Source organism: Exophiala mesophila (assembly GCF_000836275.1).
Source record: "Exophiala mesophila strain CBS 40295 unplaced genomic scaffold supercont1.4, whole genome shotgun sequence".
Lineage (NCBI taxonomy): Eukaryota > Fungi > Ascomycota > Eurotiomycetes > Chaetothyriales > Herpotrichiellaceae > Exophiala > Exophiala mesophila.
The window spans coordinates 3712186-3739812 of NW_015622507.1; the positions used below are offsets into that span (position 1 = coordinate 3712186).

At 50.0% G+C, this 27627-nt stretch overlaps 8 protein-coding genes and 1 pseudogene across 9 annotated transcripts; 6 read left to right on the top strand and 3 right to left on the bottom strand.

The window, feature by feature from the left end:
- The first annotated feature begins 258 nt into the window (after window positions 1–258).
- Window positions 259–2530, top strand: PV10_06419 (uncharacterized protein). Its single transcript, XM_016371214.1, has 2 exons — window positions 259–467; window positions 564–2530. Exons 1-2 carry the CDS (start codon window positions 451–453, stop codon window positions 2227–2229), a joined length of 1683 nt encoding a protein of 560 aa, XP_016223507.1. The 5' UTR covers window positions 259–450; the 3' UTR covers window positions 2230–2530.
- A 1471-nt stretch (window positions 2531–4001) lies between these two features.
- Window positions 4002–7208, top strand: PV10_06420 (uncharacterized protein). The gene is made up of 2 exons (XM_016371215.1): window positions 4002–5567; window positions 5652–7208. Exons 1-2 carry the CDS (start codon window positions 4183–4185, stop codon window positions 6892–6894), a joined length of 2628 nt encoding a protein of 875 aa, XP_016223508.1. The 5' UTR covers window positions 4002–4182; the 3' UTR covers window positions 6895–7208.
- A 333-nt stretch (window positions 7209–7541) lies between these two features.
- On the top strand, window positions 7542–10085 carry PV10_06421 (uncharacterized protein; the record flags this gene model as incomplete). Its single annotated transcript, XM_016371216.1, has 2 exons — window positions 7542–9964; window positions 10022–10085. The coding sequence occupies 2 exons, from the start codon at window positions 7542–7544 to the stop codon at window positions 10083–10085; spliced, it is 2487 nt and encodes an 828-aa protein (XP_016223509.1).
- A 235-nt stretch (window positions 10086–10320) lies between these two features.
- Window positions 10321–12110, bottom strand: PV10_06422 (uncharacterized protein; the record flags this gene model as incomplete). Its single annotated transcript, XM_016371217.1, has 2 exons — window positions 12046–12110; window positions 10321–11993 (listed from the first exon to the last, which is right to left on the bottom strand). Exons 1-2 carry the CDS (start codon window positions 12104–12106, stop codon window positions 10321–10323), a joined length of 1734 nt encoding a protein of 577 aa, XP_016223510.1. The 5' UTR covers window positions 12107–12110.
- A 236-nt stretch (window positions 12111–12346) lies between these two features.
- On the top strand, window positions 12347–12483 carry PV10_06423 (annotated as a pseudogene). The gene has a single exon. The product of its transcript is annotated as a tRNA-OTHER (tRNA).
- A 274-nt stretch (window positions 12484–12757) lies between these two features.
- Window positions 12758–17175, bottom strand: PV10_06424 (uncharacterized protein). Its single transcript, XM_016371218.1, has 4 exons — window positions 15803–17175; window positions 15619–15711; window positions 13769–15563; window positions 12758–13717 (listed from the first exon to the last, which is right to left on the bottom strand). Exons 1-4 carry the CDS (start codon window positions 16042–16044, stop codon window positions 13016–13018), a joined length of 2832 nt encoding a protein of 943 aa, XP_016223511.1. The 5' UTR covers window positions 16045–17175; the 3' UTR covers window positions 12758–13015.
- PV10_06425 (uncharacterized protein) lies at window positions 16522–17695 on the top strand (the record flags this gene model as incomplete). Its single annotated transcript, XM_016371219.1, has 4 exons — window positions 16522–16582; window positions 16677–16789; window positions 16860–16955; window positions 17003–17695. 4 exons carry the CDS (start codon window positions 16522–16524, stop codon window positions 17693–17695), a joined length of 963 nt encoding a protein of 320 aa, XP_016223512.1.
- An 844-nt stretch (window positions 17696–18539) lies between these two features.
- PV10_06426 (uncharacterized protein) lies at window positions 18540–21789 on the top strand. The gene has a single exon (XM_016371220.1). It carries the CDS (start codon window positions 18658–18660, stop codon window positions 21781–21783), a length of 3126 nt encoding a protein of 1041 aa, XP_016223513.1. The 5' UTR covers window positions 18540–18657; the 3' UTR covers window positions 21784–21789.
- A 332-nt stretch (window positions 21790–22121) lies between these two features.
- PV10_06427 (uncharacterized protein) lies at window positions 22122–27271 on the bottom strand. Its single transcript, XM_016371221.1, has one exon. The coding sequence runs from the start codon at window positions 27148–27150 to the stop codon at window positions 22621–22623; it is 4530 nt and encodes a 1509-aa protein (XP_016223514.1). The 5' UTR covers window positions 27151–27271; the 3' UTR covers window positions 22122–22620.
- Window positions 27272–27627: the final 356 nt, after the last annotated feature.

Consider the following 27627-nt stretch of genomic DNA (forward strand, 5'->3'; position numbering starts at 1 on the left):
GCCGCAAGTTTCCCCGCATGCATTAATGAGAAGTCTGACAGTCTATCAAAAGTGTGAGAATCGGCGACAAATAGCATATCAGTAGGTTTGGCCTTTTCGTCTGTCAGAATAATTACTTCTTATGGCAAGGCGTGGTCTACTGTGAAGTGAAAAGTTGAAACATGTGAATTTGTAGGGTGAAGCAAATGATCATTATCACGTTCTCTCTTGACGAAATCCTCACATGTTGAATTCGAGACCAGATTGAGTCAACCCAGAACAATCGTGAATTCAAGACCAGAACACTTCGCTAATGGGTATTTAAATAAAACGCTCCTCCTGCCCTTCTTCTTCTTCTTCCTCTCCTCCTGCGATTTCAACATTATGCCTTTCGTCCTCAAACCTTTCCCTACACCTCTTTGCGATTCTTATATCAAAAATTAATCTACACTCAGTCGCGACTCAATCACAATGGGAATTGCTAAAATGTGAGTCTCCATCTCTATGCCCCCGCCTCTCTCTTACAACAGTGTCTGAGCGGCGAGCGTGGTGACTTCTGTCAGTTTGGTCTAACAAATCTCCAGCTTAGTTGTCGGCGCCATTCAAGGCAAGCTGAAAAAGGCCTTTGAGAAGATCAGTAAACTCCAGGCCAAACAAAACTTTGACCTCGCGCTCATCATCGGCGATGTCTTTGGATCTACAAGTGATAATGATGCCACTGCAGACCTGAGTGCCTTGCTAGGTGGTCAGATCAATATACCATTAGCAACCTACTACACTACTGGCAGCTCGCCCTTCCCAGATCCTGTCCAGCAGAAGCTCGAGGCCGATGAAGACGTTTGCCCCAACTTGTTCTTTCTCGGACGCAAAGGCACATTTACTACGACTGAAGGTGTCAAGATTGTCAATCTAGGTGGCAACTTGATCCAAAACGAAGCACAAACTGCAGAGGCGATCGGCAAGTGTGACTCGCGATATCTTGACAATGATGCGCGTGGCCTTCATGGCGCTAATTCAGCTCACATTCTCCTTACCAATGAATGGCCAAAGAACATCAATCACGGCTCTCAGATCAGACTCCCAGAGGAGTTAAAGTCACAGTCCAGTTCGCAATCAGTTTCTAATCTTTGTGAAGCACTCAAGCCCTGGTACCACTTCTCCAGCTCGCCAGAATCATTGTGGGAACGTGAGCCGTTTGAGCATGTGCTGGAGTACCATTCACTTGATCAACCATCAGTGACCAGGTTCAAAAGCCTGCCAAGCGTTGCCAGTCCAACCAAGGAATGGATGACGGCATTTTCTCTGGATACCTCGAGACCTCCTTCCACCGTCGGGCCACCAACCAAATCACCATTTCAAGCAAGCTCGCCCTCGCGCAAAAGGCCGGCTGATGAGGGCAACTATCAGCGATATGATCGAGGTGGCCGTCATCAAGGTCGTCATAACAAGCGGGCGCGAGGCAATCGCTTCGATAGCAGTGACTGCTTCATGTGCCTGAACAAGAGTGACTTCAAAACTCACATGGTTGTGTCCATTGGGGAGGAGAGTATGGTCACGACACAGCGAGGACCCTTGTCCACCATGTCCACCTTTCCTCAACTCTCGTCATCTGGACACGCAATGATCATCCCACACTACCACGCTGCCGATGAGCTCGCACATGGCAAGAGGTCTGTTGAAGAAGTAGCAAATGAGTTCAAAGAGATGAACAAGTTCCGTATGGCGCTCAGCAAAATGGTCGGAAGTAAGAGTCAAGGTCAGCTTGGCACTGTTTGCTGGGAGGTTCGTCGCAACGGCATCCGCCATCACCACTGGTCATTGATTGCATGTCATGCCGACAAGATCAAGAACGGACTTGTGGAAGCCGCATTTAAGGTTGCGCGGGAGCAACATGGGTATCCTGCTTTGGAAAACTGCGACCCCGAGAGCCAGCTTCCCTCGGACTCCGATTACTTCAGAGTGTGGACATGGGTGTCTAATCCCGTCGAAATGGCAGATCAGACCAACGGGGATGCCACTGATGATCAGAATGTAGGAACGAGCACGTCAATGTTCTTTCCACTATCAGAAGATCTGAAGTTCAATATCTGGTTCGGAAGAGAGGTCATGGCTGGTCTGCTGAAGCTGGAAGATCGTGTGAATTGGATGCACGCATTGCTCCGGAAAGACGGGAGCGAGCAGACTGCAGAGGAAGAAGATGCCGAAGGATTGAAGAGAGACTTTGAGGATTTTGATTTTGCTATGAAATAGGCTGCGAGGGAGAAGAAGCCTGATGAGCATTGCTAACGGTCGATGGATCAGATCATCGAGTAAGTAATTAATTGGGCGTCAGGACCGTGGTAATTAAATCTCATTTGATTGCTTCCATCTCTCGCACCACATTTTGTGAATACGGAGTAGGCTGAGAGAGCATTGACCAGGCTTCAGAAGAACTCTGGAAGACGGATGTTTGGGGTTGCACCAAAGTCATGACCGAGGTCAGTCAGTGGACGCGTGGATGCAGGAACCATATTTAGTGATGGAGCCCAGCGTGGGCACTTTTCAAGATTTAATTCATAGGGCTCTCCACTTGAAGGTGGCTTGCTTGAAGCGAGCGGCAACTTGCAATCTTCTGGGCCATCGATCTATCCTAGACTAGATACATTAGCCACACAAGCCAAAATAGGTAGTCATTAAGTAATGAGAGCAAAAGCGTGGATTGGCTCTAGTGTCACCACACGGCCATAAACGAGAGACACGGTGTGGTGAGTTTGTGGCGGACTGTCGAGGTAATCAGCCAGCCATAGAGATGGGTATGGTGGATGATATGGGGAACTACATAGTCGTCATGGATCTGATGGTCGACAAGATGATGCATCCACGCACAGCATTTACCAATCATATGATGGTGGGCTCGTCAAGGCATGAATGGCTTCAAGACAGGCGGTAGATGGATTCATGGAGTTTCAATGGAATCCATACTTCGTACACGTATGGAGTACTCGCGCGAGCCCCTGGAAAGTGTCGATAAATCAAGCAAAAGCTTAATCAACTTGGCATCTTATACTTGAGAATCATTGGCTAAATATATTCGACCCACCTTCCTCCTACGGTGGACCCTGAGACAGTACGGAGTAGCTCTTTCCTTCCTTCATGCAGGGGTGCCTTTGATTCATCTTCTCCGACTTCATCTTGTGATCGACGAAACCATCAGGATACTATCATTACTATAACTCGTCCCCCGATGTCATCAAGGCTTCAAACTCGCACTCAATTATACAAGGCTGCAATCTGATTATCCAGCTTCATCTGGAACCAACCACAAGCCAGTCCAATATGTCTTTACCTGCAATCAGGTCTAGACGTGGCCAGAATCATCCACTCGTTCCAGCAGCCTCGATGATGCACGAACCAGGCCAATTTCTTTTGACTTGGATCTCGATCAATGGCCACTCACGTGCCACCCTGAACATACTTACAGTCGTCTTCTTCTCAAGCTTTGCTTCCCCACCTGTCAGTCACACAGCGCCCCTGTCTTTGCGACTCTACTCCGTATTCCTTCAAAGCCACGTTCTAAAAACATGCACAAATCACCGACAAGCTTTATTTGAAGAAGCCTTTCCCAGGATAATGCTCGCAATCCCCACAATGCCCCATCAATTGGCACACCATGATGTGGTCAAGCTCGCCACTAATCTCACAAGCTTTCTTCATCCCGAGCCGCGTTTCCGCATCGCTTCCTCGCTCCGCATCCGACTGGCTTTCCCAACGCATGTCCTCTAAATGTCGCCCTCAGCTCACCCATGGTTGGCTCATGCACACGAACTGACTTGAGCTCGTGGATGGCTAAAACTTGAAGGTTCATGCACTTCAGAATCGTGACACTGTCTTGGACCCATCAAGCATCATGCTTGATTTCCCGCCAGGGGCTTGACTTTTTTGTCCTCCACCTACAGGTGAGTCGAGCAACTGGTACTGATCTCGTTAGACATTATTAAAAACACAGGTGATGCCCTCGAGCGAAACATTCATCGACGCAAACTCTTCTTTGATATTCACCGGTGCTTGTGTCGTGGATTTGCTTTCGAGGGTACTTGCCCTCTGCCACTCCTTTCCAGTCTCTCATTACGTTGTTTGGGGTTGGCAACTGAAACTGTCCCCGCCATTCCTTTGCTCATTTCAATAAGAGCTTTTGTTACCGTAATTTATCTGCGGTCAGTCAGCATGAAGTTTTCCAAGCCTTCTGGTTTGGTGGCTCTCGGTTTGGCTGGAGGTGTTCTGGCAGATGGTGGCCAGGCTCGGACCTTGACCGGAGCCATCACCACCCTTGATGGCGATGCATGGGCTTCTGCTCCTGCCGGCCCTACAGCTCCTATCACTGTGACTAACACTGTGACCAACACCGCCACCGTCACCATCACCGACACCAGCACCGTCATGTCGACCACAACCACCACTGAGACTCTGACTAAGGAAGCCACCACCATTTACCGCTCAACCGTTCTGGTTGCCCCAGGTTTCTGCACTTCCACTATTGTCAATGTCGACCCTGCCACTGGCGGCCAACCATGGCCTCCCCCGGGCCCTGCTTCGACTGGCGTTCATCCAGCTGGCAACAGCGCCCCTCCTCCTGCCCATGCTGCCCCCACAGCATCATGGGGCCCGGCTCCTCCGGCTCCTGCTGCATCGACTGCAACAGACACCCGAAGTGGCAAGCCCCCAGGTCCGGCCCCGTCACAAGGATCACCCGCAGACGTCACCAGCACTCTCACAATTGGAAAAGCTTCTACCATGACTCTTGTCGACCCCTCTGCCCCGACAGGAGATGCCAATTGGATAGACTGGGCTAACGATGTCAGTACCATCGGTACCGACGGGGATGTCTGGGTTTGGACCGGCGCGGGGCCAGTGGCTACTCAAAGTGGTCCTGCACCAACTTACACTGGCATTCCTCCTGGCAGCGGCGGAGGAAATGGATCGCTCCCAACCCCAGGATCTTCCTTTTCCAATGTCACCGCACCATACGAAGCCCTTCCTGAGGGGTGGTGTAACACCGCAGGAGATAGAAGCAAGTGGTGTGATGGCCAAACCATCAATTCTGATGCTTATACTGCAGGCTATAAGAGCGGAAAAACATGCACCTATGACTTCACCATCACGAACACGACAATGGACTTCGACGGTTCTGGCCCCAAGCTCGCTCTCGCAATTAATGGGCAGGTTCCAGGACCCACCATTGAATGTAATTGGGGCGACATCCTCCAAGTTACCGTACACAACGAGATGCAGGACAACTCCACAACTATCCACTGGCACGGAATTACCCAGAAGGGTACTAATGATCAGGATGGTGTCCCCGGCGTTACCGAATGTGCTATTGCTCCTGGCTCCTCCCGCACATACACCATGTGGCTGGAGCAGTACGGCACTGGTTGGTATCATTCTCACGCCATTGCTCAATATGGCGAAGGCATCCGTGGCCCCATGATCATCCATGGACCTGCCACCGCCAACTATGACTTCGACATGGGTACAGTGATGATTGATGACACCTTCCCCGTCAATGCTCAACAACAAAATGAACGCATTTCCCACTTTGGCCCCTCTGGGTAAGTCAAGTTAACCATTCCCGATCCATCTGTCTCGTTTTGAGTGCCCTAATGAGAACCTGTACTGATCTATTGCCCACGTAGCACCGTCAACTACCTCCTAAATGGTCACAACACCATGGCCAACCTTTCTTCTGGTCAGCACACTCTGTGGTCCGTGACTCCAGGCAAGAAACATCTCTTCCGCTTGATCAACTCAGCCTCACAAAACATGTACTCGGTCCACTTTGACAACCACCAGATTACTGTTATTTCCATTGACTATGTTCCCATCGTGCCGTACACTACCGAATGGCTCAACATCGGTATTGGTCAACGATATACTGTCATCGTTGAAATGAACCAGCCTGTGGGAGGCTATTTCCTACGTGCAGTAACCCAAACCGGCTGCCCCTCTGGTTGCCAGAATACCGGTTTGGGTACTGCCAACGGCATCTTCCTATATAAGGGTGCCCAACCATACTTGCCGACCACTACTGTCAATAAGACCCTTGCTGATTTCAATTTTTGCCTCGACGAGCCTCTTGCATCCTTGGTCCCGTTCCACCAGAAGGCTGCTGGTACCAAGGACCAGTTCTCCGCGACTGCATCCACATTGCCTGCTGGCAACGTTGCTCAAGTGGCGACCAGCGACGATGGCACCGTGTTCCGCTGGTTTTTGAACAACGGCGCCATCGATGTCAACTACACTCAACCTACCCTCCAGACTATTGCTCAAGGCGGTAACAGCAGTCTCATCTCCAACCCCATCACATTGAGTACCGCCAATCAGTGGGTCTATTTCATCATCCAGAACCAGTTCTTTGCATCCCACCCAATGCATTTGCATGGCCACGATATGAGTGTTCTGGGTCAGGGCACCGTTGCATGGGATCCTTCCTTGATCCCGACTCTCAACTTTGACAACCCTACCCGTCGGGATACCGTCATGCTTGCTGGCTCTGCTGGTCCTGGCTCCCCTCCAGGATATACCGTCATAGGCTTCCAAACCGACAACCCAGGTGCCTGGCTAATGCATTGCCATATTCTGTGGCATGCAGATGGTGGACTTGCTCTCCAGTGGGTGGAAAGACCCACAGATATTCCCGCCTATGCGAACAACCAGCCCTTCAAAGACGAGTGCTCCAGCCTTAGTGCCTGGCAAAATGCAGGGCCTGGCCGCGTTCATGGTTCTGGCAGCTCGGGCTTGAAGAGGCGCACGTATCCGGATGAGGGTCGTTTCGGAGATGTCGTTCGTCGCTTCGAGTCATCTGGCAAGCATTTTCTTGATAGCAATGTGAGACGTGGTCTGGGGGATGGCTATAAGCCACGACACATGCGCAAGTAGAGCCGCAGTCCTCATCAAGGCACTGCTCTTATGGACCTTTATCTTACTTCTATTGGCAAGCATCACATGGGCGCCGAGAACTTCGGGGTCAGGGGTTTTGGGTTGCGGTTTCACTGGGTGTAGGATGATTGTATATTCCAATTTAGGGACCCCTTGTATGGTCCTTGAATTGATTACACTTGGATTTTTGATTTCATTTCGACTGATAGATCGGCCCACGTCAGGAAGGTTGGTCAGTCTTGCTACAATGTGACCTTGGAGATCCTCGATAGATATCGAACAAATATATGGTTCGGGGAGACTTTACTCAGCACCATATTAAGATCGTCTAATCATGGAAGTGGATCGCTAATCGCTCATCGTGCAATATCATAGTTCCACATCTCGGCTAGATTCCGTGTAATCCAACAAACATCATGAGATTCATGTCCTCTATTGAATGATGAACCTGATGCCTGCAATAGAATTCAAAGGTCGGGGTGGGGTGGATGACCACGTGATATCGCGTCCCACTCTTGGCACGGCGCGTCTTCCCCAACGCGTCCCTCCCCCACATTCTTAATCAATGATCACATCGCCTGCGAACCATACAAAGTAACAATTTGCGTTGTCTCTTTGCCTTGCTTCCAGTATGCATGGTCTTCAATATGCCTTGGGCAATCACCAGTTCTAAGAGGAAGAAAGATACAACTACTCCGGTTTCTCGCAAGCGCCATCGTCCTTCATCGACACGCACCTCTTTCAACTCCCTGTCCCGAAGTCAAGGGACCTTGACGCAGGCACGATGGATGACACCCGCTGCTCCCAGTTTTCTCGACGACGAACCGTTCCTCGAGCCCAGTCGCCCACGTACCCTCCCCCCAACAGCCAGATCTCGTTCCCTTAAGAAACGCGACTCCACCTTGACCCAGATGGATTTCTTCAGTTCGATGCCACAGCACCAAGAAGACATGGATGATGGCCTGCTTTCAGAGACTGAGAACGCTCCTGTAGAGCATACTGGTCATTCTGCACAGGTCGATGGGAACTACAGCAGTCCTCGGAAACCGCGGAAACCTAAACATTCTTTGACATCGTCACATCAGAAGAACCGCGGCTCGGTCAGGTTTGAGAGCGAACAGAACAATCCAAGCAGCCGACGAAATTCAGGTCACCTTCCAGACGTCGAAGCTGGGTCAAACTCAAGAAGAGTCTCCAGTCGAGTGGCGCGGAACCAGACAATCTTGTCCGATCCCCAGGAAAACTTGGCCTTTTTCGAGGAAGCACTGGAAACCCCACCCAAACAAGGAGATTCACATCGCAATTCTCGTCCAGTCCTTGAGATTCGAGACTCATTGGAGGACGAAGACGATGTAAGTTTATTGCCACCCGAAGAGGAAGAAGCTCCACCTATACGTACACCAACTGCAATGCGAACAATCGTGCTATCCAGCCAATCCCCAGAGAGTTTGCCGCCGTCAGTACGGACAGTAAATCGTGTGGGAAGCTCGAATCAAGCCAACCGGAGCCCTCTTGCGGAAAGGTCAAGAAATCTATCACCCAAGACTCCTTCTAAGTCTTTTGCAAGGAAACATTCCGCGGTACCGGAAACGAAAATAGTCACTCTAAAGTTGCCAAAACGAAAGCCACAGCCATCTCGTGTTGAAGATTCGCAAAAGAATCTTTGGTCATTGCCGTCGTCGTCTCCAGAGCAGACAAGACATAGCAATACGACCGCACTTTCTCAGCCTCCTCGTCCTTTGGGTAATCTTCCAGAGATACCGGATTCGAGCCAAGCCGATATTCTCACATGGACCCCCCCGGCTTCGAATGTAGAGGCAAGCTTACCTAGCATTCGCGATATATTTGGTTTGAACGCCTCTTTGACTAGTCAGCACACTCCGATTGAGCTTGTCCTGAATCATGGCTCGCCGCACTCAATTACCCAGGATGATGATGAAGTGATCCAAGGCTCGCAAGATGAATGGATTGGCTCACCAATAGAGGCACAAGAGAACGAGCCATCCTACAGAAGCCCTCCACCTCTCAAAGAAACACCCGCCACCTCACGCAGGGTGCAGCGACCTTCAAAAGAAGTCTTGGTCAGGGATTTGGAAGCCAACAATGAACCCACATGTGAAGCCGAGTTGAGACATGAAAGAACCACTGAGGTACAGGGTGGATTTGCAATCCCCCAGCCACGGCTTGTTGAGAAAGCCACATCTATTGATGCTGATGCAGCAAATAATCAGGATAGAAGCCTTGATGATTTCGCACTGCCTCCACCACCGTCGATGCATCGAAGAAATACTCAGACAACAACGACCCGAATTCCCCTGAACGACGTATCTAGCGTTGAGACGTCATCGCAATCATTACCTTCGGCAGCCAACATTACCCAAAGAAGTATTTATCCGGCAACAATGCCTCACCCTTCACAAATATCCACACAAGATGCCACTCAAGGAGTGTTTGGACTTTCATCGTGTCCACGCCCGACACAGTACACTCAACATGGCGAAGGCATCAGCCACAGTCTGACATTAATTGATAAGATCACAATCAAGGACTCGAGTTCATGTCAAGTGTCGATGAGCCAGATCCCTGAGCAACCAGCATCTCAGAGCCAAGCTGCCGTCGATCTCGGGCTAGATGAGGTCTTCAATAGTGAAGATGAAGGTGATCTTGACTTGGATCCACCGACGACTCCAGCACCACCACGACATTCACCTTGTCAGGATTTGAGCGATGTGCAAATTGAACAAACTCCAACCAAGGAACAAGACCTGGTCAAGAACCCACCAACCGAGAATGGGAATGATATCGACATCGATATCGACATCGACGAGCTAGGAAGAGATTGCCCATCCGTCGAGCGACCTGAACCAGGACAACTGATCCGATCAAGTCAAATCTCGCTTTCACCCATCTTATCCTCACAACCATCACCACCGAAGAAGAAATATCCTCCATTGAAGGGGTTCGACAACGACACACAATCCAACTTCACTCAGAACGGCCACGTCACAGCAGCATATATCCATCGTCAGCGCGAGGCAGGAGTTCTGCCGGATTGGTACACGCCGGCGCCGTACAAGGTCCCGGGGTATACGCGGATGAAGTAGAGGATTCTGTCTATGTTGTTTAGAATCTCGATGGGTTGGGGGGAGGGCTTGCTTGCCCACGTGGGAGATTCTGGGGGAGGAGAGTAGCTAGAAAGGCTACTGCGTGGAATGATTGTGAGATACAAAAGGCGAAGCCCGGAGTAGTAAAATGATAGCGAACATTGTTCAGATAGACATGATGTAATGACACATAACTATATCTTTATTGTTATCCCTATCATTCATGAGGGATTTGTGGATAATCAAATCTATCCCATAATAAGTACCTAACCCAGCGTTTTAATGCTCACATATAGAGCCCACATATCGCATGACATGATCATCAACTTCGGAACAACCTTAAAGCCACCTCCTCTGACCCATGGTCTAATCCATTTCCATCCCCATCACTATCCTCTCCATCCTCATCCTCATTCTCATCCAAAACTGCCGTCCTGCCCAACAAACTCGCAAAAAACTCGGTCGCCGCACCATCTTCCCACGAAGTCCGGTCCTCTGGAGCCATGAAATTCTGTAATTTCTCATGCACGGTATACCGAATCTTACGACCTTTGGATGCTTTCGTATCGACTTTTTTGTTGCGTGATCCAGACGCGTGCAGTTTGATCGGTAGGTATGAGTCGACGGACATGGCGAGTGATTGGTCTGAGTTGGACTTGGATGCGATGAGGTCGCGGAGAAGACTTTGATAGAATGGACTGTCGTCGTAGAGTGCGTTATTGGCGGTAGAGGTTGAGATGAGGTTGGCGGATGTGGTGGTTAGGTAGGTGGTCAAGACGTCGGTGAGACGGGATTGGGGTTGTGACTGGCGGCCGAGGAGCTTGGATCGAGCGCTTGCGTCGATGGCGGGTTGGGTTCTCGCGTGCCATTTGTCGAGGGCGGCGCGGTCGTAGGAATGAGATTGTGTGTCGAGGGAGCACAGTTCTTGCCAGATGGATGATGAGCTGGTTGATGGGGATATAGGGGATGGTCGTTTGCGTTTGAGGGATTTGGTGCCGTCTTCTTTCGATGTAGAGGGTCGTGATGATATGAGTTCATAACGGATGGTGTTGATGGTCGACCAGAGTTTCAGAGCCGCGTCTTCGGCTTGTCGAGCGGCAGATGCGACTTGTTCATCGGAAAGAGTGGATTTGGACAGGTCGTTTGCAGCGGTTAAGCCTTTTTGAAGCTTGATTCTCGCGTCCAGGATCCGATCAAATGCCTGCTGTTGTTTTATGACGGCCTGCCCTTTCTTTGCATCAGCGGTAGCACCGGCTGATAATGCTGATGCTAAGTTTGCTGAAGATGTGGAAAGTAGTGCTGCTTTTCGCAGTTCTTCGCGTTCGGAATTGCGGGCAGGTCTGGTTGATTTTGGTGGTGGAGAAGAAGAATTAGAGGAAGCAAGAGATTCCTCATCGTCGTCTTCGCTATCTTCGGCGTCTAGCATGTCAAGGTCGGAGCCGTCCATTTCGCTGTCGATGCTGGCACTGTCACTGCCTTCATCTTCGCTTGAGACCTGGCTTGATTCCTGCCTTGATTCCTCTTGGCTGCTGGTGGGCTCTTTTCGATTTTTTTTGCTTCCCCGAAAGACGAAGTTCTTGAACTTTTCTTCATCACTTTCACCCAATGCCTCGTCGCTGTCAATCTCGTCGTTTTCATCCAATTCTCCCTCATCGTCTAGGTCAAGGGCTGACGCCGATGACGAGTCTTCTGATCCGCTCACACTGCCACCTCTTTTTGCAAAAGGATCATCGTCATCGCCTTCGTCGGCCGGAGCGAATGGATCATCCTCGTCCTCGTTCGCATCACCATCGCTGCCCTGGTCTTCTAACGCCTTGCGACTGATGGCAACTCCACCGTATTTCGCTGCATCGAGGGCAGTTTTCTCGGACTGGCGTAGTGTACTTTTTCCAACTGTCTCATAGTGTTCACGACCGCCTATGGGAGTGGGTTCGTTGTCGCCATCGGATTGTTCTTCGTCAGAATTGTCAAAGGCATCGTCTTCAGGATCATAGTCTGCAAGCAAGTTAGAAAACTAGTTATTGTAGAAAGATTTGTGAAGACTAACCTTTTGCTTTCTTCCTCTCTAATGCTCGAGCCGTCTCGCTCAGCCTGGTGACCTTGGCCATTGTGGTTGTGGGACGAGGAATGTAGAATAATGGTTTGAATTGTTTGTCGCCCTTCGAAATAATTTTATGAAGATTTCGCCGCAAGTTGCCGTTTTGCATGCGCAGGCAAGTCTAGCCGCGGCTGCAGGGAGCCAGAGGCGTCGTATGCCAAGGAGGGCCGTGCAAGTGATGGTCTAGGCGCCACAAATAATCAGGTACATATTTTACACTATCCTCCTTCAGTCCCAAAATTACCCGTCAGGCTGGATAGTTCAGTGGTAGAATTCTTGCTTTGGGCATACAATTCTGAATGTAAGAGGTCCTGGGGTAAGTCTTAATCTGAAGTCCCACACATCAGCACTCTCTAACCTGGCACAGTTCAAGTCCCAGTTCAGCCCGTCTTTTTGCTCTTTTTTTGGCAGACATCCCCAGGTATATCTTTTGAGTTTTATTCTGTAAAGCAAAGCATTTCGCTCACCAGCAGAGAGCATTGTGAGTGATGTGCCGAGTATTAGTTTTTCCCTTCTCCTACACGGCCGAGCCTGATATTCTTCTCACTTGGCGAGTTACCTGGCTGCAGAGACTCACCCAATTGAAACCCTATGTCTAAGTTGGTTTTCTTCGATTCTGTCCTCCACATAATAAATAAACATGGTTTATCCACATCTATATCTCAAAAATAGTACTGGGCGATTATGGAATTGTGATTAGAGAAATTTGTATTTGAAAAGGATGAGGAACTCGATCTCATCTATGGAGTTGTCGGCTATGGTCCGTGTTCAAGCCATTTCTATGGTGGACGATAATTCCGTGGCTTTCGGTAGAGCCACACTGCGACAATGCTTCGAGGTACGGAGTACTGGAAACTTCAATGAAATGACTGTCTGCTCCTTCCACAGAACATGGTCAAATAGTGCTCTTTGCTCATTTTCACTCAAGAGGAGTGGCCTGGTGGGGGTGTTTGAACTTTGGATCATCATCGCCGCCCAAGAGACCGTGCTTCGGTCGATCTGATGCCGGCATAGGATGTTCGTAATCTGGGGCGACTGGGTCATCACCAAGTGCGAGTACTACACTGTGTGGCTGTCCTGGGAGATCTTGCCAACCTTTGTACGGTGGAATTGTTGGATCATCGCCAAAGGCTATAATACCTTTGTACTGGTCTGGAATCTGTTTCATGCTCGCACCCTCAATATCGCCGAGCACAGCCTCGTAGGACACGTTGATTTTGATCTTAACCGGCTCTGGCAGCTCTTCCATGTCTGAATATGCGAGGCCATAGACACGTCGACGGTTCTGGCGAACAATATGTGACTTGGATTCTTTCATGCTTGTTTCGAAGTCGTCATCATACCAGCCATCAGCACGTTTTTCGTCGTCGTGCTGTTGAAGTTGTTGTCGATCTGCCTCTTCTTGAACATCATTGGAAGGAGGGCCACTGGTACGAATGTGTTCGGTAAGCTTGTTGATGTTGGTGTATGTTGCAGAGCATCCTGCATATGGACAGTGGAATTTTCCGTCCGCCGAATTGTCTTGATTCCACTTCAACTTCTTCATAACCTCGCCATGTTTACTGTGTTCTCGACCAAGTTGGTGGTTCAGCAGCTTGGCCTTGGATGTCCAAATCTTTTCCTGATGGTTCGATTAGCTAACACATGTGCGGAGCCGGAGATGATAACTCACTTTGAACTCGTCGCCGACATAAGGACTGGCGGCACAAAGCTCGCAGATCAATTCTTGGCTGGGATCACGTTCCACAAACCTATCCTGTCCAAGGGATGCCATGAAAACCTCGACGGCTGTAGCAAATGCTTCAGGTGTCTCGTCAACGACATCGCCATACTGATCTTGTCCATCAACATCCACTGGAATCCCAGCTTCTCCTTGATCTGCTGCACCAAAATCATCTTCAGCGTCGTGGAGGTCATCAGCAGTGAGATCTTGATCTTGCAACAACTCATTGAATTCAGGATCATCTGTTGCCATGGATGGTCCACGAGGGGTTCCAAGCGTTGCTGGACCAGCACCATGGCCTATTTCTCGTCCAGGAGGCTGTCCCGCCGGCCGTGCTCCAGGGTCCCTAGCTGCACCTTGCGTTGTAGATCCATGAGCGGCCACAATAGCGCTTGCACTGGTCTCGGGCTGCATTCCAACTCCGACGGATACCACTCCACCTCGCATAGCTACCCTGGTCCTCTCACGAATCAGTTGAGCGAGACCAGTAGGATCTGCGACCGTCTCTTTACGTCGCTCAAACTCTTCCACAGTCATGGTGGCGTCGTGATCCTTCTTTTGCTGGTCATGGAGAATTTTGGACGCAAGCTTGATGGCCCGACGCTTGATGTTGTTGATCACTCGAACATTATTCTCCTCGACTGCCTTCTCATACTCTTCGTTTCCTTCGAGAATCTCTTGGACACGCCTGGCTAGATATGCGCCCTTGACTCGCTTGTTGTCAATCATACGCATGAGAATCTCCGAAGAATCTTCATCAAGAGTGGCTGCAGCCAGATTGGTGTCTCCCCTCATGGCTAACTCGAAAACAGGAGTGTCGAAAAGCCCTTGGTCGTAATACTTTTCGAGAGTCGTACTTCTGGTGTCGTGACCCATCATTGCCTTTGCTTTCTCAGAGCCTTGCGTACGACTCCACTGAGAGCCAGCCTTGCGGCGCCAAGCGTACATGGTAATGTTGCTCGGATAGCCAGCTTGCATTGCGTGTTGCTGAAGATACTGACTCATGCTATCCGCACCCAAAGCTTCCTCTGTGATGGACAAGCCTCGCGGGCCGCCAGCTCGACAGACTGGTTTCGGCAGCATCTCGTCCTTGATTGAGATGAATCGCTCACGTCCAGAAAGTAGCGACTCAAGGGTCGAATGGTCTTTGAGTCCATTCCGTCGAAGCAGGATAACGAGGATGCGATGAGGAATAGACATTGGAAGCAGATCGGTCGTTGTCGCGCCGTTGACAGCGAACTTCAATCCTGTTTCGATCTCAAGGCTGTCGCGATTGCCTTTAAGAAACCGGAAATTGATTCTTGCATGAAATTCTCCAGGATCCCTGCCGCGGAGGATCTCCACATCTCCGAAGGAGAGAAATTGGTCCTTGTGATGCCTCGACCAACCAATTGATCCCGGTCGTATACCGCAAACGCAACCCAAGCACCACGCCAAGTGATGGCTTTCTGTGACAGGTAGATATGGTGATTGGAGGGTATCAAAATCAATGAGTTGTGCGAGTTCCAGACGGCCAAAGTAAGACTTCACACTGCGCTGCCGATTGAGACCTAGCTCTCGACCAATACGCTGCAAAGTTTCATTCGAGGCATTGATCAGTTGCCAGCGGTAAGGGGCTCGTTCACCCATCTGACGCAAGATCCAAAAGAGCATGCTTTCTCGACATTGAAGCAGACTCTGGTATCGAGGACGCTGATCAACGGTGCCACGGGGCTTCATGAGTCGAACTTCGGCGCGGAGGTACCTAGAATATATATTTTAGTGTTGTAATTGTCTTGTCGTTTGGGAGGTTGGCTCACAATCTCAAATTTTTGATGACATCTTCTTTGGTGGCATCCGTTACTTCTCGTGCAATAACATCATCATCAGACAGTGCACCATAGAGTGTATCCCTATCCATCGACAGCGTTAGAACAGGCAAAATGTCAGAGTTGAATGGGATATTGCGAGAAAAAAGAGCAATCTTCTCTCATGGAGACTTACCGAAAGTTCTTGATTCGCATGACCTTGACAAATCGCTTCAAATGGCGATCTTGCCGGGACTGAAGGCTGGCACTGGAGGAACGAAAGCCTTCATCTGCTTCAACATCGCCAAAAATCTCTTCGAAATCACGTAAGGCGAATTCATCGTTGGGATCATTGTCGAGACGATTGAGGAGATCTGAAAGCGAAATGTCGGTGCCGGAAGCCAGTGGCCTAAGCCGCACTTGCCCCTTTGGTGGCATCTTGAAGTAAGAGCAAGTCTATCAACGTCGAGGTAGTGATAGAGCGGGTAACAGAGAGAATAAGTGAGAAATTGTGGCACTGTGGAGGTTGAAGAGGACAGCAGAGTCTTTTGATCTGAACGCGCCGCAGCCTGGAATTTCCCACAAAATATGGCGGACAATATCATAAATTTTCTCTCAAATTCTCGAGTAGGTGTGGTCGAAAAGAGAAGATGATCGAGCTAGGCAACGACGGGATCGAGGAAAAGCGGAGGATTCTGCCTCACCAGCCCCAGTGTCTGGCAGAATTAGAAGCTTTTGGAGGATTTTTGTGGCCAAGATGTAAACACAGAGGCACAATCTTTTTCTTTCTCACTCACTCATTCCTTGCTTCTCACCCACCGAGCTTCGTGGGCTTCCTTCGCTTCCAAACACCTTGCTCCACGGTGCTTTTATCAAATACATAGCTGTATCACAAGGGGTGCTGTTTGTCTCAAAATGTCCACTTCGCCTACAGCTCGTCGTCGCTCTGGCGCTGGAGTCGATGAGAATTTGCCGGGTAAGTCATTCTCAGGAAGGTCTGCAACTGCCGATGTGTGACATTGGCGATTGAAAGATGCCGTGCAATGTTGAAGTTGACTGACAATGAAAAGATCCCGAAGTCGACATCACCAAGACTGCATACTTTGTTCGCCCAGTCATCTCTGGTGGTCCCCATATTGACGCTTTGTTTCACAACCAGGCGACCATGATGAAGATGATTCAGGTGAGTGCATTTCTGCATGAATCTTGTGTTCTACCGATTCACGAAGAGACGCTGACCCACTCTGGTGTAGGATCTTCGATTCATGCAAGCACAAACATTGACGAGCTCCACTTCTGGCCAGCGAGATAATAGTAGAGTGGAGCAGGCTCGAGACTGGGATCAAGCTGTGGGTTGTGTGCTTTTACCGTCGTTTCTGCCACTGACATCGTCCAGGTATCGACCATCATGGCAAGCAAAGAAATGTCAGACACCATGACCGGATTGGCAATGCGCTGGGTTTCCCTCAATCAGACCAACAAGATGGCCAAGACTCGAGGCAACCGACAACTTCCCACATTGGCCAATGCCACCTTTGCCTTTTTCAAAGAAGCATTTGCTGAAGAGTGGGCTAGAGATGCTGGTGATGACGCCGATGTCGAGAATGCCACCGATGGAGAGTTGGTCCAGCTGCTCAAAACCATGGAAGAGAAGGACAGTCTAAAACAAGAGCTTCATCTGGCATTGGCAAAGCGTGTGACTATGACTGCCAGCTCATCCCCCGAGCGTACCCGCAATGATGGTGATGGTGAGGGTGAAGGTGAGGCTGGCGCTGCAGGTCCTTCCGGCCGTGCTAGCGAGAATGAGGTATCGATCCGAGGTCGTACAGCGTCTGCAGGAGCCCGAGGACGATCCCGTGGCAGTTCTTCCAGACGTGGAGGTAGAGGCGCTGGTAGTTTGGCACGGCCTACTGCTGCAGGCGAAGCTTCTGGTTCCACAAGTGCTCCTGCTGATGACCATGCGGAAGATGCTGAACCTGACAATGGCGGATCAGCCTCGATCAACGAGCCTGTTGCAGGGCAAGCTTCTCGAAAGCGACGTCGTGTGGTGAATGATGATGATGACGACGACTATGACGATGTGGAATGAACGGTATGAGAGCTCATGGCTTGAACTGGGCCGGGTGTATGATGTTGATTGCAGCCATTAACCAAGTCCACCATCATGATTGAAATGGCAATTGGGATAGCATCATCTTGCATAACAGGGCATCAACTGCTTTCTCTATTCCAAGAGACTAGACAGAATTCAACTACCATAGATTCGTTCTCATAGCACTTGCCATATCCGGTGTTGGTGGTGTTCCGTCCTTGGGAATGTTTTGCCATCGTCGCTAGGTGTCGGAGCATAAATATTGATTCATGTTAGAAGTAAAAGGTATGGAAGAGATGGACATGTTTGGGTAGCAAAGACTGTAATGAAAATAGCATACTGCCATGGAAAGCGATTGACAAGCCATCCATATGTATGCGGGAGCTGCATGATAGAGAATGGAATGCATCTTCCTGCCTGATGTGACCAGGTTCCAGTCCCACCCACGTGACCCTCGCTGTCCACGTGACCATAAATACTTGGAGAATATACTCCGACTAAATCCTGGCTCCGAACCTGGGGCGAGGTCCTGGGTTCAAGTCCCAGTTCAGCCCTTTTTTTGCTGCGCGTGACGGAGCAGAGCTTCTCTTTTTGCTCATTCTTGTTGCATTATGTGCTCTGATCATGTTTGATATAGTTTTTGCGTCGAGTTGTTGAAGGAAACTGATTATTTGCAGAAATTTTGGCGGTACGTGCGGGCGGAGTTTTCGTGAGGGGAAACCTTAAACACGGCGTCACGTGCCCACGCTCCAGGGTTTACGTCATCCTCACCCCCAGACGCGAACACGAAAGATGTGAAATAGGTTCCCATGGCCCTCTGTTATCATCAATTTGCCATAAGGTTGCGACTCTTGCTTGTTGGTACAATTCATCGATGATCACACCGGCCTCTCATCAACATAGCATGATGGGCATTGCCCGCGCTATGAATGACCGAATCCAACTTAATCACCTGATCAATGCCTCCTCGGAAGAGAGCCTCAAATTCCCGCACCCCTACACGTCCAACTCGTCGCTCTGCGCGTCAACGAGCAACAGTCGACAATGATGTCGCAAGCATCTACGGAGATATGCTCGCCGAAGCGGTGGCAGAGGAACGGGCTCACCCTCCCACCCCAAGGTCTTCGAAGCGACGCAAGTTGAGTGAGGAGCCAGCTGGGGATATTCAACTGGATGTCGAACTGTTTGGTTCATCACAATTCGAGCCATTAATAGACTTGGATAATGGTGCGCCAATCACTGGCGAACCAGCAGAAGCACCAAGACCGCAACAAGTCGTCTACGATGATTTTGAAGAATCAGACGAATCAGACGTTGAGTTCGAGGAAGTCGACCTGGAGCCCTCCCTACACAACCAAGACGACTCTCAAACCACAGACCAAACACCGCTCCAACTAGACCTGTCAACCAAACCTGCAGACTCCTCCAGACATGGCGTCCAACGGCGAAAACCGGTGGGTCCAGCAGAGCGTAAGCGAAGGCTAGAAGTCCACAAGGCTCATCTCATATGCCTTCTGGCACATCTCAGCGCTCGCAACCGGTGGTGTGAGAGTGATGCTGTACAGAGTATCTTGAAACCACTGATTCCTCGGAAACTCGTCTCGCTGTTTCACGTTGACGAATCGAAGCCGCAGTTTCAAAGATCCCACTCCTTTAACAAAGGCCTAGAAGAGATTTGCTTGCTCTGGAGGACATCATGGACCATCTCTGCCCGAGGTATGTGCAGGGCCCATTGGAAAGAAGATGTAGATGCACTCAAAGAAAGTGAAAATGCCGAAGACTTGATCGATTTTGACGATTTCAAATCTGCCGCCCATTCCAAGACGGGATCCCGGGATTTGGGGGCTCAGCTTCTCTGTGCTTTACTTCGATCTATCGCAGTGGACGCCCGACTCGTCTGCTCACTGCAAGTATTACCCTTTTCCGGCGTTGCTAAAGGTCAGACACCCGAGAAGCCAAAACCGAAGTATCACTTTGCGCCAACTCAAAACTACGACTCCGCCTTCAGTCGACCACAAAGGCCAGCGCCTTCTAAGAAAAGAATCATTGAATCTCCCTTTCCAATTTTTTGGGTGGAAGTATTTTCGCCTTCGACTTCGAACTGGATCCCAATCGATCCGCTCGTTCGAAATACCATCAACAAACCTAAGACTGGGTTTGAACCACCGGCGTCCGATGGCCTCAATTCCATGACTTATGTCATTGCTTTTGAAGACGACGGCTCTGCCAAAGACGTGACAAGACGTTATACCCAATGGTTTAATGCAAAAACACGCAAACAACGAGTTGAATCCACGAAAAATGGACAAACATGGTGGAACCAGACCATGACGGTCTTTGAAAAAACATTCAGCGAAGCACGCGATGATATAGAAGATGCAGAATTGACAAAACGAGCCGAGAATGAAGCCATGCCTCGAAACGTCCAGGATTTTAAGGACCATCCTGTTTTCGTTTTGGAGCGGCACCTCCGCATGAATGAAGTGATTCATCCCAAACACGAAGTCGGGAAAGTAACTGCTGGTGTGTCCAAGAATGCCAAATTGGAGAGCGTTTTCCGACGTCGGGACGTTCATCTCTGTCGTAGTGCAGATGCATGGTATCGTCGTGGAAAGGACGTCAAGGAAGGAGAACAACCACTCAAGCGAGTTCTGAGCAAACGAAAAAGAGATGCAAACGCAACACAACAGCAGCAGCAGAATAGCTTCGACGACGATGAAGGTGATCCTGACTCAGAAGGCACGGCACTTTACGCCGAATATCAGACTAGCACCTACGTGCCACCTCCTGTTGTGGACGGCACCATCCCTCGCAATGCATATGGCAACCTGGATGTCTATGTCCCCAGCATGATTCCCGCAGGCGGAGTCCACATCCGACATCCACTTGCCATGGAGGCCGCCAAAGTGCTAGGCATTAACTTTGCAGAAGCCGTCACCGGGTTCGAATTCAAAGGTCGACAAGGTACAGCGGTGATTGACGGTGTTGTCGTCAGCGCCGATATGTGTGACGCTATGATCAACGTGATTGAGGGGCTGGAGTCGCAAGCAACCGAAGAATCCGAGCAGGCACGAACTCAAATCGTCCTGGCAACATGGAAGAGATGGTTGACTGCATTGCGAGTCAGAGATAAAGTACAGCGTGAATATGGAGATCGAGAAGGAACACCAGATATCAATAAGGGCATTCAGAAGGAAGATCAACAGAACGAGGACAATAACACTTATTCTAATGGCGACGCTAGCACCAGCGACAGCGACTATGATGATGGAGGTGGTTTTGTGACCGAGGACGCTGAGCCCGCCGAACGGCACGAAGAACCTCGCGTCGGACTCACCACTGCTCCAAATCTGAAAGCCTTGCCTGACATCCTCCCCCCAGAAATTGTGCATCGTGAGATTATTGTGGTACGGTCGCCTCACAAAGTTTCTCCTCCAACGCCACTTGCGATCTCTACAACCTCGAAACTAAAAACTAAGACCACCATGCTAGATTCATCATCCATGGGTGATGATTACAATGGTGATGGTGGAGGTGGCTTTTTACTCGAAGACGGGGATGAGGAAGCAGAGCCTGGCCGTCCACAATCACAGTTGATGAACCAGCCGCCGAAGGAACCAATGTCCAAAACTACAAAAGCGACAACTGAAATGGATACAGAGGAAGAAGGGGGAGGATTCGTTGTCGAAGACGATGGAAAAGCTGAAGCTGAAGCTGAAGCAGGAGTAGAATTCCTACTAGATTCCCATCCCATCAATCTTGAAGCTAACGACGAAGAAGCTGGCGGATTCATTGTAGAGGACAACGAGACTGAGGCCACAGAGAGCGTTACAGCTACAAAGACAGAGCAACCGGAGCAACAGTCGCCAGTCCAGTCGCCAGTTGTCAAAGACAAGAACAAGGACAAGGACAAGCTCAAGATCGAGGAAGAACCTGGACCACCACGACCAGCAACAAAACTCTCCTCACCACCTCAAAGTCAAAGTGCCTCTCCAGGATCCCCAAACTCACTCCTCTCACACGATCCTGACGAAGACGATGCTGAACCTGAGTGGTTGTTGAATAGTTTGGGAGAATTAGAGTGAATTAAGTATGATATGATATATACGAAATTATATAATATTACTACTTCAACTCGACAGAAAACTTTCAATTTAAGAGAGGTACTTTAGCCTTAGCCTTCTGCTTACGAGGAACAAGGAGATAGATATCTGCATGGCGATTACACAGCACAGCGCACAGCGATTCTGTCTGTTTATACTAAGTACTATCCACATACGACACGACTGGTTCTGCTTGCTTCTTGTTTCATGTATGTATATATGTATGTATGCTTGCTTGCTTGCTTACACGCCTGCTTGTACGCTTGCAGAGGTTTGACTAACAACAGTACTACCAGTACTACCAGTACTAATAGTAAGTAGTGAGAACAGAATAAAACAAGCTATAAAGGAGGAGGGAGGAATGAAAAAGGGAGAGAGACCCGGTTTGTCTAACCAGGTCGAACACACATCTCTCTGTCGTAGTTAGAGGATGTTGTCAGTCCAGGAAATGGACGACAAAAGTCGAAGAGACAAAATCTCCGCCAGAGTCCAGTAGACACACAGTCGAATAGATGAAAATGGTTGGTATGTTCCTCGTTCCCGATTCTGGTTTCTGCTTCTCGCCGTATTGTTCATGGTGGCGGTACACCATAGACTGACCTAACCTTCGCTGGTCTTCCTCCCTGGTTGTTCCTATTAATCCGTATCCGTTCCACCGGAGAGAACATGACCATTGAAAACTCCCCCGAGTATCGCCAATATTACCTCCATTGTCTGACCAAAAAGGTCGACATCTCGCCGTAAGTTCGTCCTTCACCATGACAAATCAGAGCCCTTTAGCTGTCAAGTCAACCTCAGCGCTGTTGCCCGAGTCGACTACTAGTCTTCCTCCACTTGGACAGCATCAATTGTTTCTGTACGGTCGGCGACCTTGCTTAAAAGCCGAGCCATCTTCTGGTTATCTAGGAGCATGTCATTATCAAGCTCTTGGATTTGCCTCACTTGTTCTTGAATCCCAGCTAGTTGCCCTTGAACGTTGGCTCTGGTTTTGTTTGGGGTGTTCTCATCTGAAACTTCTTCTTCTCCTCCGCCTCTAAGGCCTGTAGAGGTGGTGGAGTCCTCGCTGGGTGTCGTCCATCGACTAGCTTCGAGGCCTTTCTTCGCACTGGTAGGAGTGGGTGAGAGAGGGTTCATTGATTTGCGTCGGGGACTTCGACTTTTCCGAGGAGACTTGGGGCTGGCAAGAGAAATGGCTTCTGCCTGGCGCTTATACTCTTCAGCTTCTTTTGCTGCCGAGTCTGCCATTCCTCGTTGAGTCTCAATCTCAAGTACAGCGCCATCCAGCTCGCCTTGAAGTACGGCAATTTGCTTCATGGCCTCATCAAGCTCGGTTCTCAGAGTGTCCACCTGACTGGGATCGGTTCCATTCTGTGCCATTTGTTTTGCCTCATTCAATTCAAGCAGGAGTTTCTCAGACTTGGCATCGTAGTCGGCCTTGACGTCGCGAAGTGATTGATCTTGTTGCTTTTGTAGCTCTTCCAAGGCTTGTTGAGCCTCAACGTACTTCTGTTTCAACACTTCGAATTCGGCAGGATCTGTTCGCAATTCTGAAGCAGCATGGGCAGCCTTCACTTGTTCCCTAAGGGAGTCAAGTTCCAAAGCATGCTCTTTGGTGAAGGCACTCATTGCTGTTGCATGGCTCTCCTCGATGGTATTCGCCTTTTCCAGAGCTTCTGCGAGCTGCAGCTTGACGGTTTCAATTTCAGACTTGTCCGAGGTCTCAAGTGCATCTTTGGCCTGCAGCAGTTCTGTCTTCAATTGGGCAAGGGTAGCCTCATGCTCTGATTGGGCGTTCGCAAGTGCCTCCTCGTGCTCCTTGGTTTGCTGTGTAAGGCGGGCCTTCGCTTCCGCATTCGAATCTTCTAGCTGATCGACCTGGGATTTCCACTGGCTTTCAAGGGTCTTCATGACTTCGTCGAGCTGGTTACCATGCTCCTCCTTGGTCCGTTGTTCAAGTTCTGCCAATTGTGATTGGTGCTTTTCTTCAAGCGCCTTCAGAGCTTCTTCATGCTGCTGTGCTAGTTGGCTCGTGGCGGTCACATGTTGCTCTTCGAGAGTGGATTGAAGTTGAGACAGGGCCTCCTCGTGGCTTGATCGTAACGCCTCAAGTTCGGATTTCGAACTCTCCTCGAAGCTTTTCTGAGCAGCTGCCAGTGCCTGTTCATGCTGTGATTGCAGATCCCAGACCTGGGAGGACTTTTCTGCCAGTTTCAAGACCGACATCGATAGATCGCTGTCAAGCTTTTCAATTCTGGCCTCAAATTCGGCGATTTTCTCTTGCCCTTCGTTTTCCACATCCTGTAGGATTCCCTTCAAGGTTTGTAGCTGGAAGCGTGTGCTCTCCATATCGGATTGGAGAGACTGGTTTTGCGACTCGAGCACCTTTTTCTCCTCTGCGAGACTGGAACGTAGATCATCCAGTGCTTGCTGATGCAACGCATTTGATTTCTCTTCGACTTCTTCGATTGCTTTCGCGTGACTGGACTTTAGCGATTGGATGGCAGCGTCGTGACGGGCAGCAGCTTCTTCCTCAACCTTTCGGAGCGCAGCCCTCTCTGCTTCAAGAGTCTCTTTTGTGATCGTGAGCTCTGATTCGAGCGTCCTCAAGATCTCGACATGGGATGCCTTCAGGGCAGAGATCGCTGACTCGTGATCCAGGGCTACTTGACGCTTGTCGTCTTCTGAGGTTTGGAGATAAGTCGCACCTTGAGAGCTGACATCATTGAGCTGCGCTTCAAGGTCTCGTACTCGTTTAACGTGCGCAACTTCTGCATCCTCCAGCTCTTTTTGGTGTGTCTGAGCTGCTTCGTCTCTCGCACGCTTCAACTCCTCAATATGGCCAGCATCTAGAGCATCGAGATCTTTCAGCGTTGACTGAACTTGTTGCTCTAGACTCTTGATCTCTGAGTTGTGCTTTTCTTTCAACAAGCCAAGTTCGTCTGTCGACGATTGTAACTTCTGGTTCAACTTCTGCAGCTGATCGGCATGATCCGCTTTTAGCGTGGCAATCTCGTCTTTGCTGATGGAAGCTCGGGATTCATTCTCCTCGAGGATTGAATTATACTTGGTGGAAAGGTCCTCAAATTTGGCGTTGCCTTGCTCAAGCTGGGCCTGTAGGCTCTGAAGAGCGGCTTGGTGTTGCTCCTCGGCTATCTTGGCTGATTCCTGTGCTTCCACAAGTTGGGCTTGGGCTGCTTTGATCTGATCTTTGTCTGATGCCTTTGAAGAATCAAGTTCCTCCATGACAGCCTTCATGTTCGCTTGGGCTTTTTCTGCTGCCTCTTTGAGTTCATCGCTGTGCTTGACGGATGCGTCTTCTAGCTCTAGCTGAGCCGCTCTGACTTGCTTCTCAAGGGAAGCTAGGTTCTCGCTGTGCGCTTCCTCAGCCGCAGCAAGCGCAGCTTTAGCCGACTCGGCTTCGTCAAGCTGTCGCAGCTTTAGGTCAGCAAGGTCGGCCTCAAGCTGAACTATCGTAGCGGCCTGGGCATCACTCTCCTCTTTCTTGGACTGCTGGAAGGCGGAGATCTGGCTCTTCAAGGATTCTATCACTTGGGCTTGACGGGAAACTTCACCGTTGATCTTAACATGTTCTTCATCTTGTTTTGCAATCTCAGAGGTCTTGGTATCGAGTTCAGCGGCTCTGGCGTTGAGCTCAGCGATCTTTGAAGAGAGTTCTGTCTCCGCGGTTTCTTTCTCGCGTTTCAGCAGTTCCAACTCTTCTTGATGTCGTGCTTCTAGGGCGCTGATCCTCGCTTCGGCATCTTCTTGTATTTTTGCGATTTTGGATTTGGCATTGTCCTTGGCTGCCAGATGCCGTGTTTGTGCAGCCTCCAACTTTTGCTGAGCATCCGCCAGCTCTTGGGCATGATCTGGAGAAGAGCTGGGGGAAGGGGCTGCCTTGCTCAATGTCTGGGCCTCGAGGTCTAGCCGGAGTTTTTCAATCTCGGCCGTCTGCTCTGCTTGCTGTTTCGCACTGGTAGACCGAGCTTCCTCCAATTCTTTCTTAAGAAGTTCCATTGCTTTCCTCTCCTCGTCCAGCTCACGTGACAGTTGATTCTTGACATCGTCGAGCTGGGAAGCCTGAGTAGCGCTCAAGCTTTCCACTTCTTTCTGATGATCATCAGATAGTTGATTGTATTTTTGCTTGTGGAGAGCATTTAGTTCTTCAATCTGACTGGCGTGTTCTTTTCCGACAGCCTCTGCAGCTTCTTCTGCTTGCAGGTCCTTAACCGCAATACTCTCGATTTTGGCCTTGAGAGCATCCAGCTCAGATTGCAAAGCATCGACTTCGGTCTGGGAAGCTTTGAGTTGAGCCTTTAAATCGACGGTTGAATCAGTGCCATCTTCGGCTTGCTCTGATATTGTTTCGGCTGCTGAGGACCTGGCACCATCAAGCTCGCCTTCTGTGGGTAGACGACCATTCTCTCTCTCGAACTGTCTGACCTTTGTGAGGTCTGCTTTCAGTTTGGCTATCGAGGCTGCGGCATTGTCGTTGAGCAATTGTTGTTCTTGGTCGTCAGATCCATCTGAAGCCATAGCTTGCAACAACATAGTATTGACCAACTCAAACTCTCTGATCTGCTGCTCAATGAGAACTGACCGTGTGGACTTCCTGGAGCCCAGGGCCGGGCGGCTGGCCTGTGGTGTCTCTCCAGATGATTTATTGTCGACATCTGATTCGACATTCTCTTTGTTATCGCCAGAGTCTTCCACATCGGCCTTGACATGTGGCGAAGCAGGAATTGTGCTCAACCGTTTCTTATCAAGCAGACTGCTTGTAGCGGCGCCGGCGCCGGCATTTCGGGAAGTGGAAGAGACGAGGGGTCTTGCACGTGAAGTGGTGGTCGTGCGGCTTGTGAGTGGAGTGGAGGGGGATTTCTTTACAGCCGGAGGGCTTGAAATACTAGTGCGAGTGGGCTGAGTTGAGGTGCGGCGAGCGGAAGTGGCCGTGACTGTCTTCGCTGTGCCATGGACGCTGCGGTCGGTGGAGGTACCAGCCAGGGACATCCTCTTAGGCCTGGCGGAGATGCCATCTTTGACCTTCTCATCGCCCGAAGGCTTCTCGTCGACAGAGCTTGCAGACTGCTTTTTCTGGTGAGACGAGGCAGCAGCGGTAGAAGTACTACTTGGTGGTCTTCGAACAGCGCTGGTGACCGAGGGCCGCGCAGGAGGCTTGCTAAGGGAACTGCCTGTGGTCGGTCTCGAAGAGGACGTGGTGCCAATAGTGGAAGTCCGAGTGCCAGTTGACAGCCTTGGGGCGGCAGGTTTAGTCAAGGATCGGGTAGGAGGATGGACGGATTTTGTTTTATCGTCGCTGGTGGGCCGCAGCGAGGTGGTTGTCTTGTCCATCACGAGGTAGTCGCTGTGTTAGAAGATGACAGAAATCAAGACAAAAACAAAGAAGAACTACAAGACACAAACCATGCACAGCAGTAATAAAAGTGAGGCGTAGCAGTGATAGGTGGCTCCATGGATTGGGTTGAATTTGATGTCAATTGATACGTGGAATGCAAGGGGATGAATTTCAGGATCAATCAATCCACGTGTTTGGACCCGTGACTGGCGACTGGCGTCGGGCGTCTGGCGTGACGCGTCTGCCGGACCAATGGGAGCTTGAGGAGGAGCGGGCGGAAGCGGAAAATACTAGGGTGAAACTTGTAGACCTGCAAGCGCTATCACATTTCTTGGCATTATCATTTCCACTTTTATCTGAAGGATCAAAGACGCAAGGTCAGTATCTCCATCTGTTTCTCAAACATCCTCAACGTCATCATGCATTCTCAACTCCCGATATCAACATTTTACCATGTCCCTTGCTGCTTGCAC

Bases quoted from the DNA above. Each gene is read 5' to 3' on its own strand.
- PV10_06420 (XM_016371215.1), top strand. From the start codon at position 4,183: ATGAAGTTTTCCAAGCCTTCTGGTTTGGTGGCTCTCGGTTTGGCTGGA. The intron at 5,568-5,651 runs GTAAGTCAAGTT...TTGCCCACGTAG, and splicing joins TCCCACTTTGGCCCCTCTGG to CACCGTCAACTACCTCCTAA.
- PV10_06424 (XM_016371218.1), bottom strand. From the start codon at position 16,044: ATGCCACCAAAGGGGCAAGTGCGGCTTAGGCCACTGGCTTCCGGCACC. The intron at 15,712-15,802 runs GTAAGTCTCCAT...GTCGATGGATAG, and splicing joins ATGCGAATCAAGAACTTTCG to GGATACACTCTATGGTGCAC. The intron at 13,718-13,768 runs GTGAGTTATCAT...TCGAACCATCAG, and splicing joins ATGTCGGCGACGAGTTCAAA to GAAAAGATTTGGACATCCAA.
- PV10_06426 (XM_016371220.1), top strand. From the start codon at position 18,658: ATGCCTCCTCGGAAGAGAGCCTCAAATTCCCGCACCCCTACACGTCCA.
- PV10_06427 (XM_016371221.1), bottom strand. From the start codon at position 27,150: ATGGACAAGACAACCACCTCGCTGCGGCCCACCAGCGACGATAAAACA.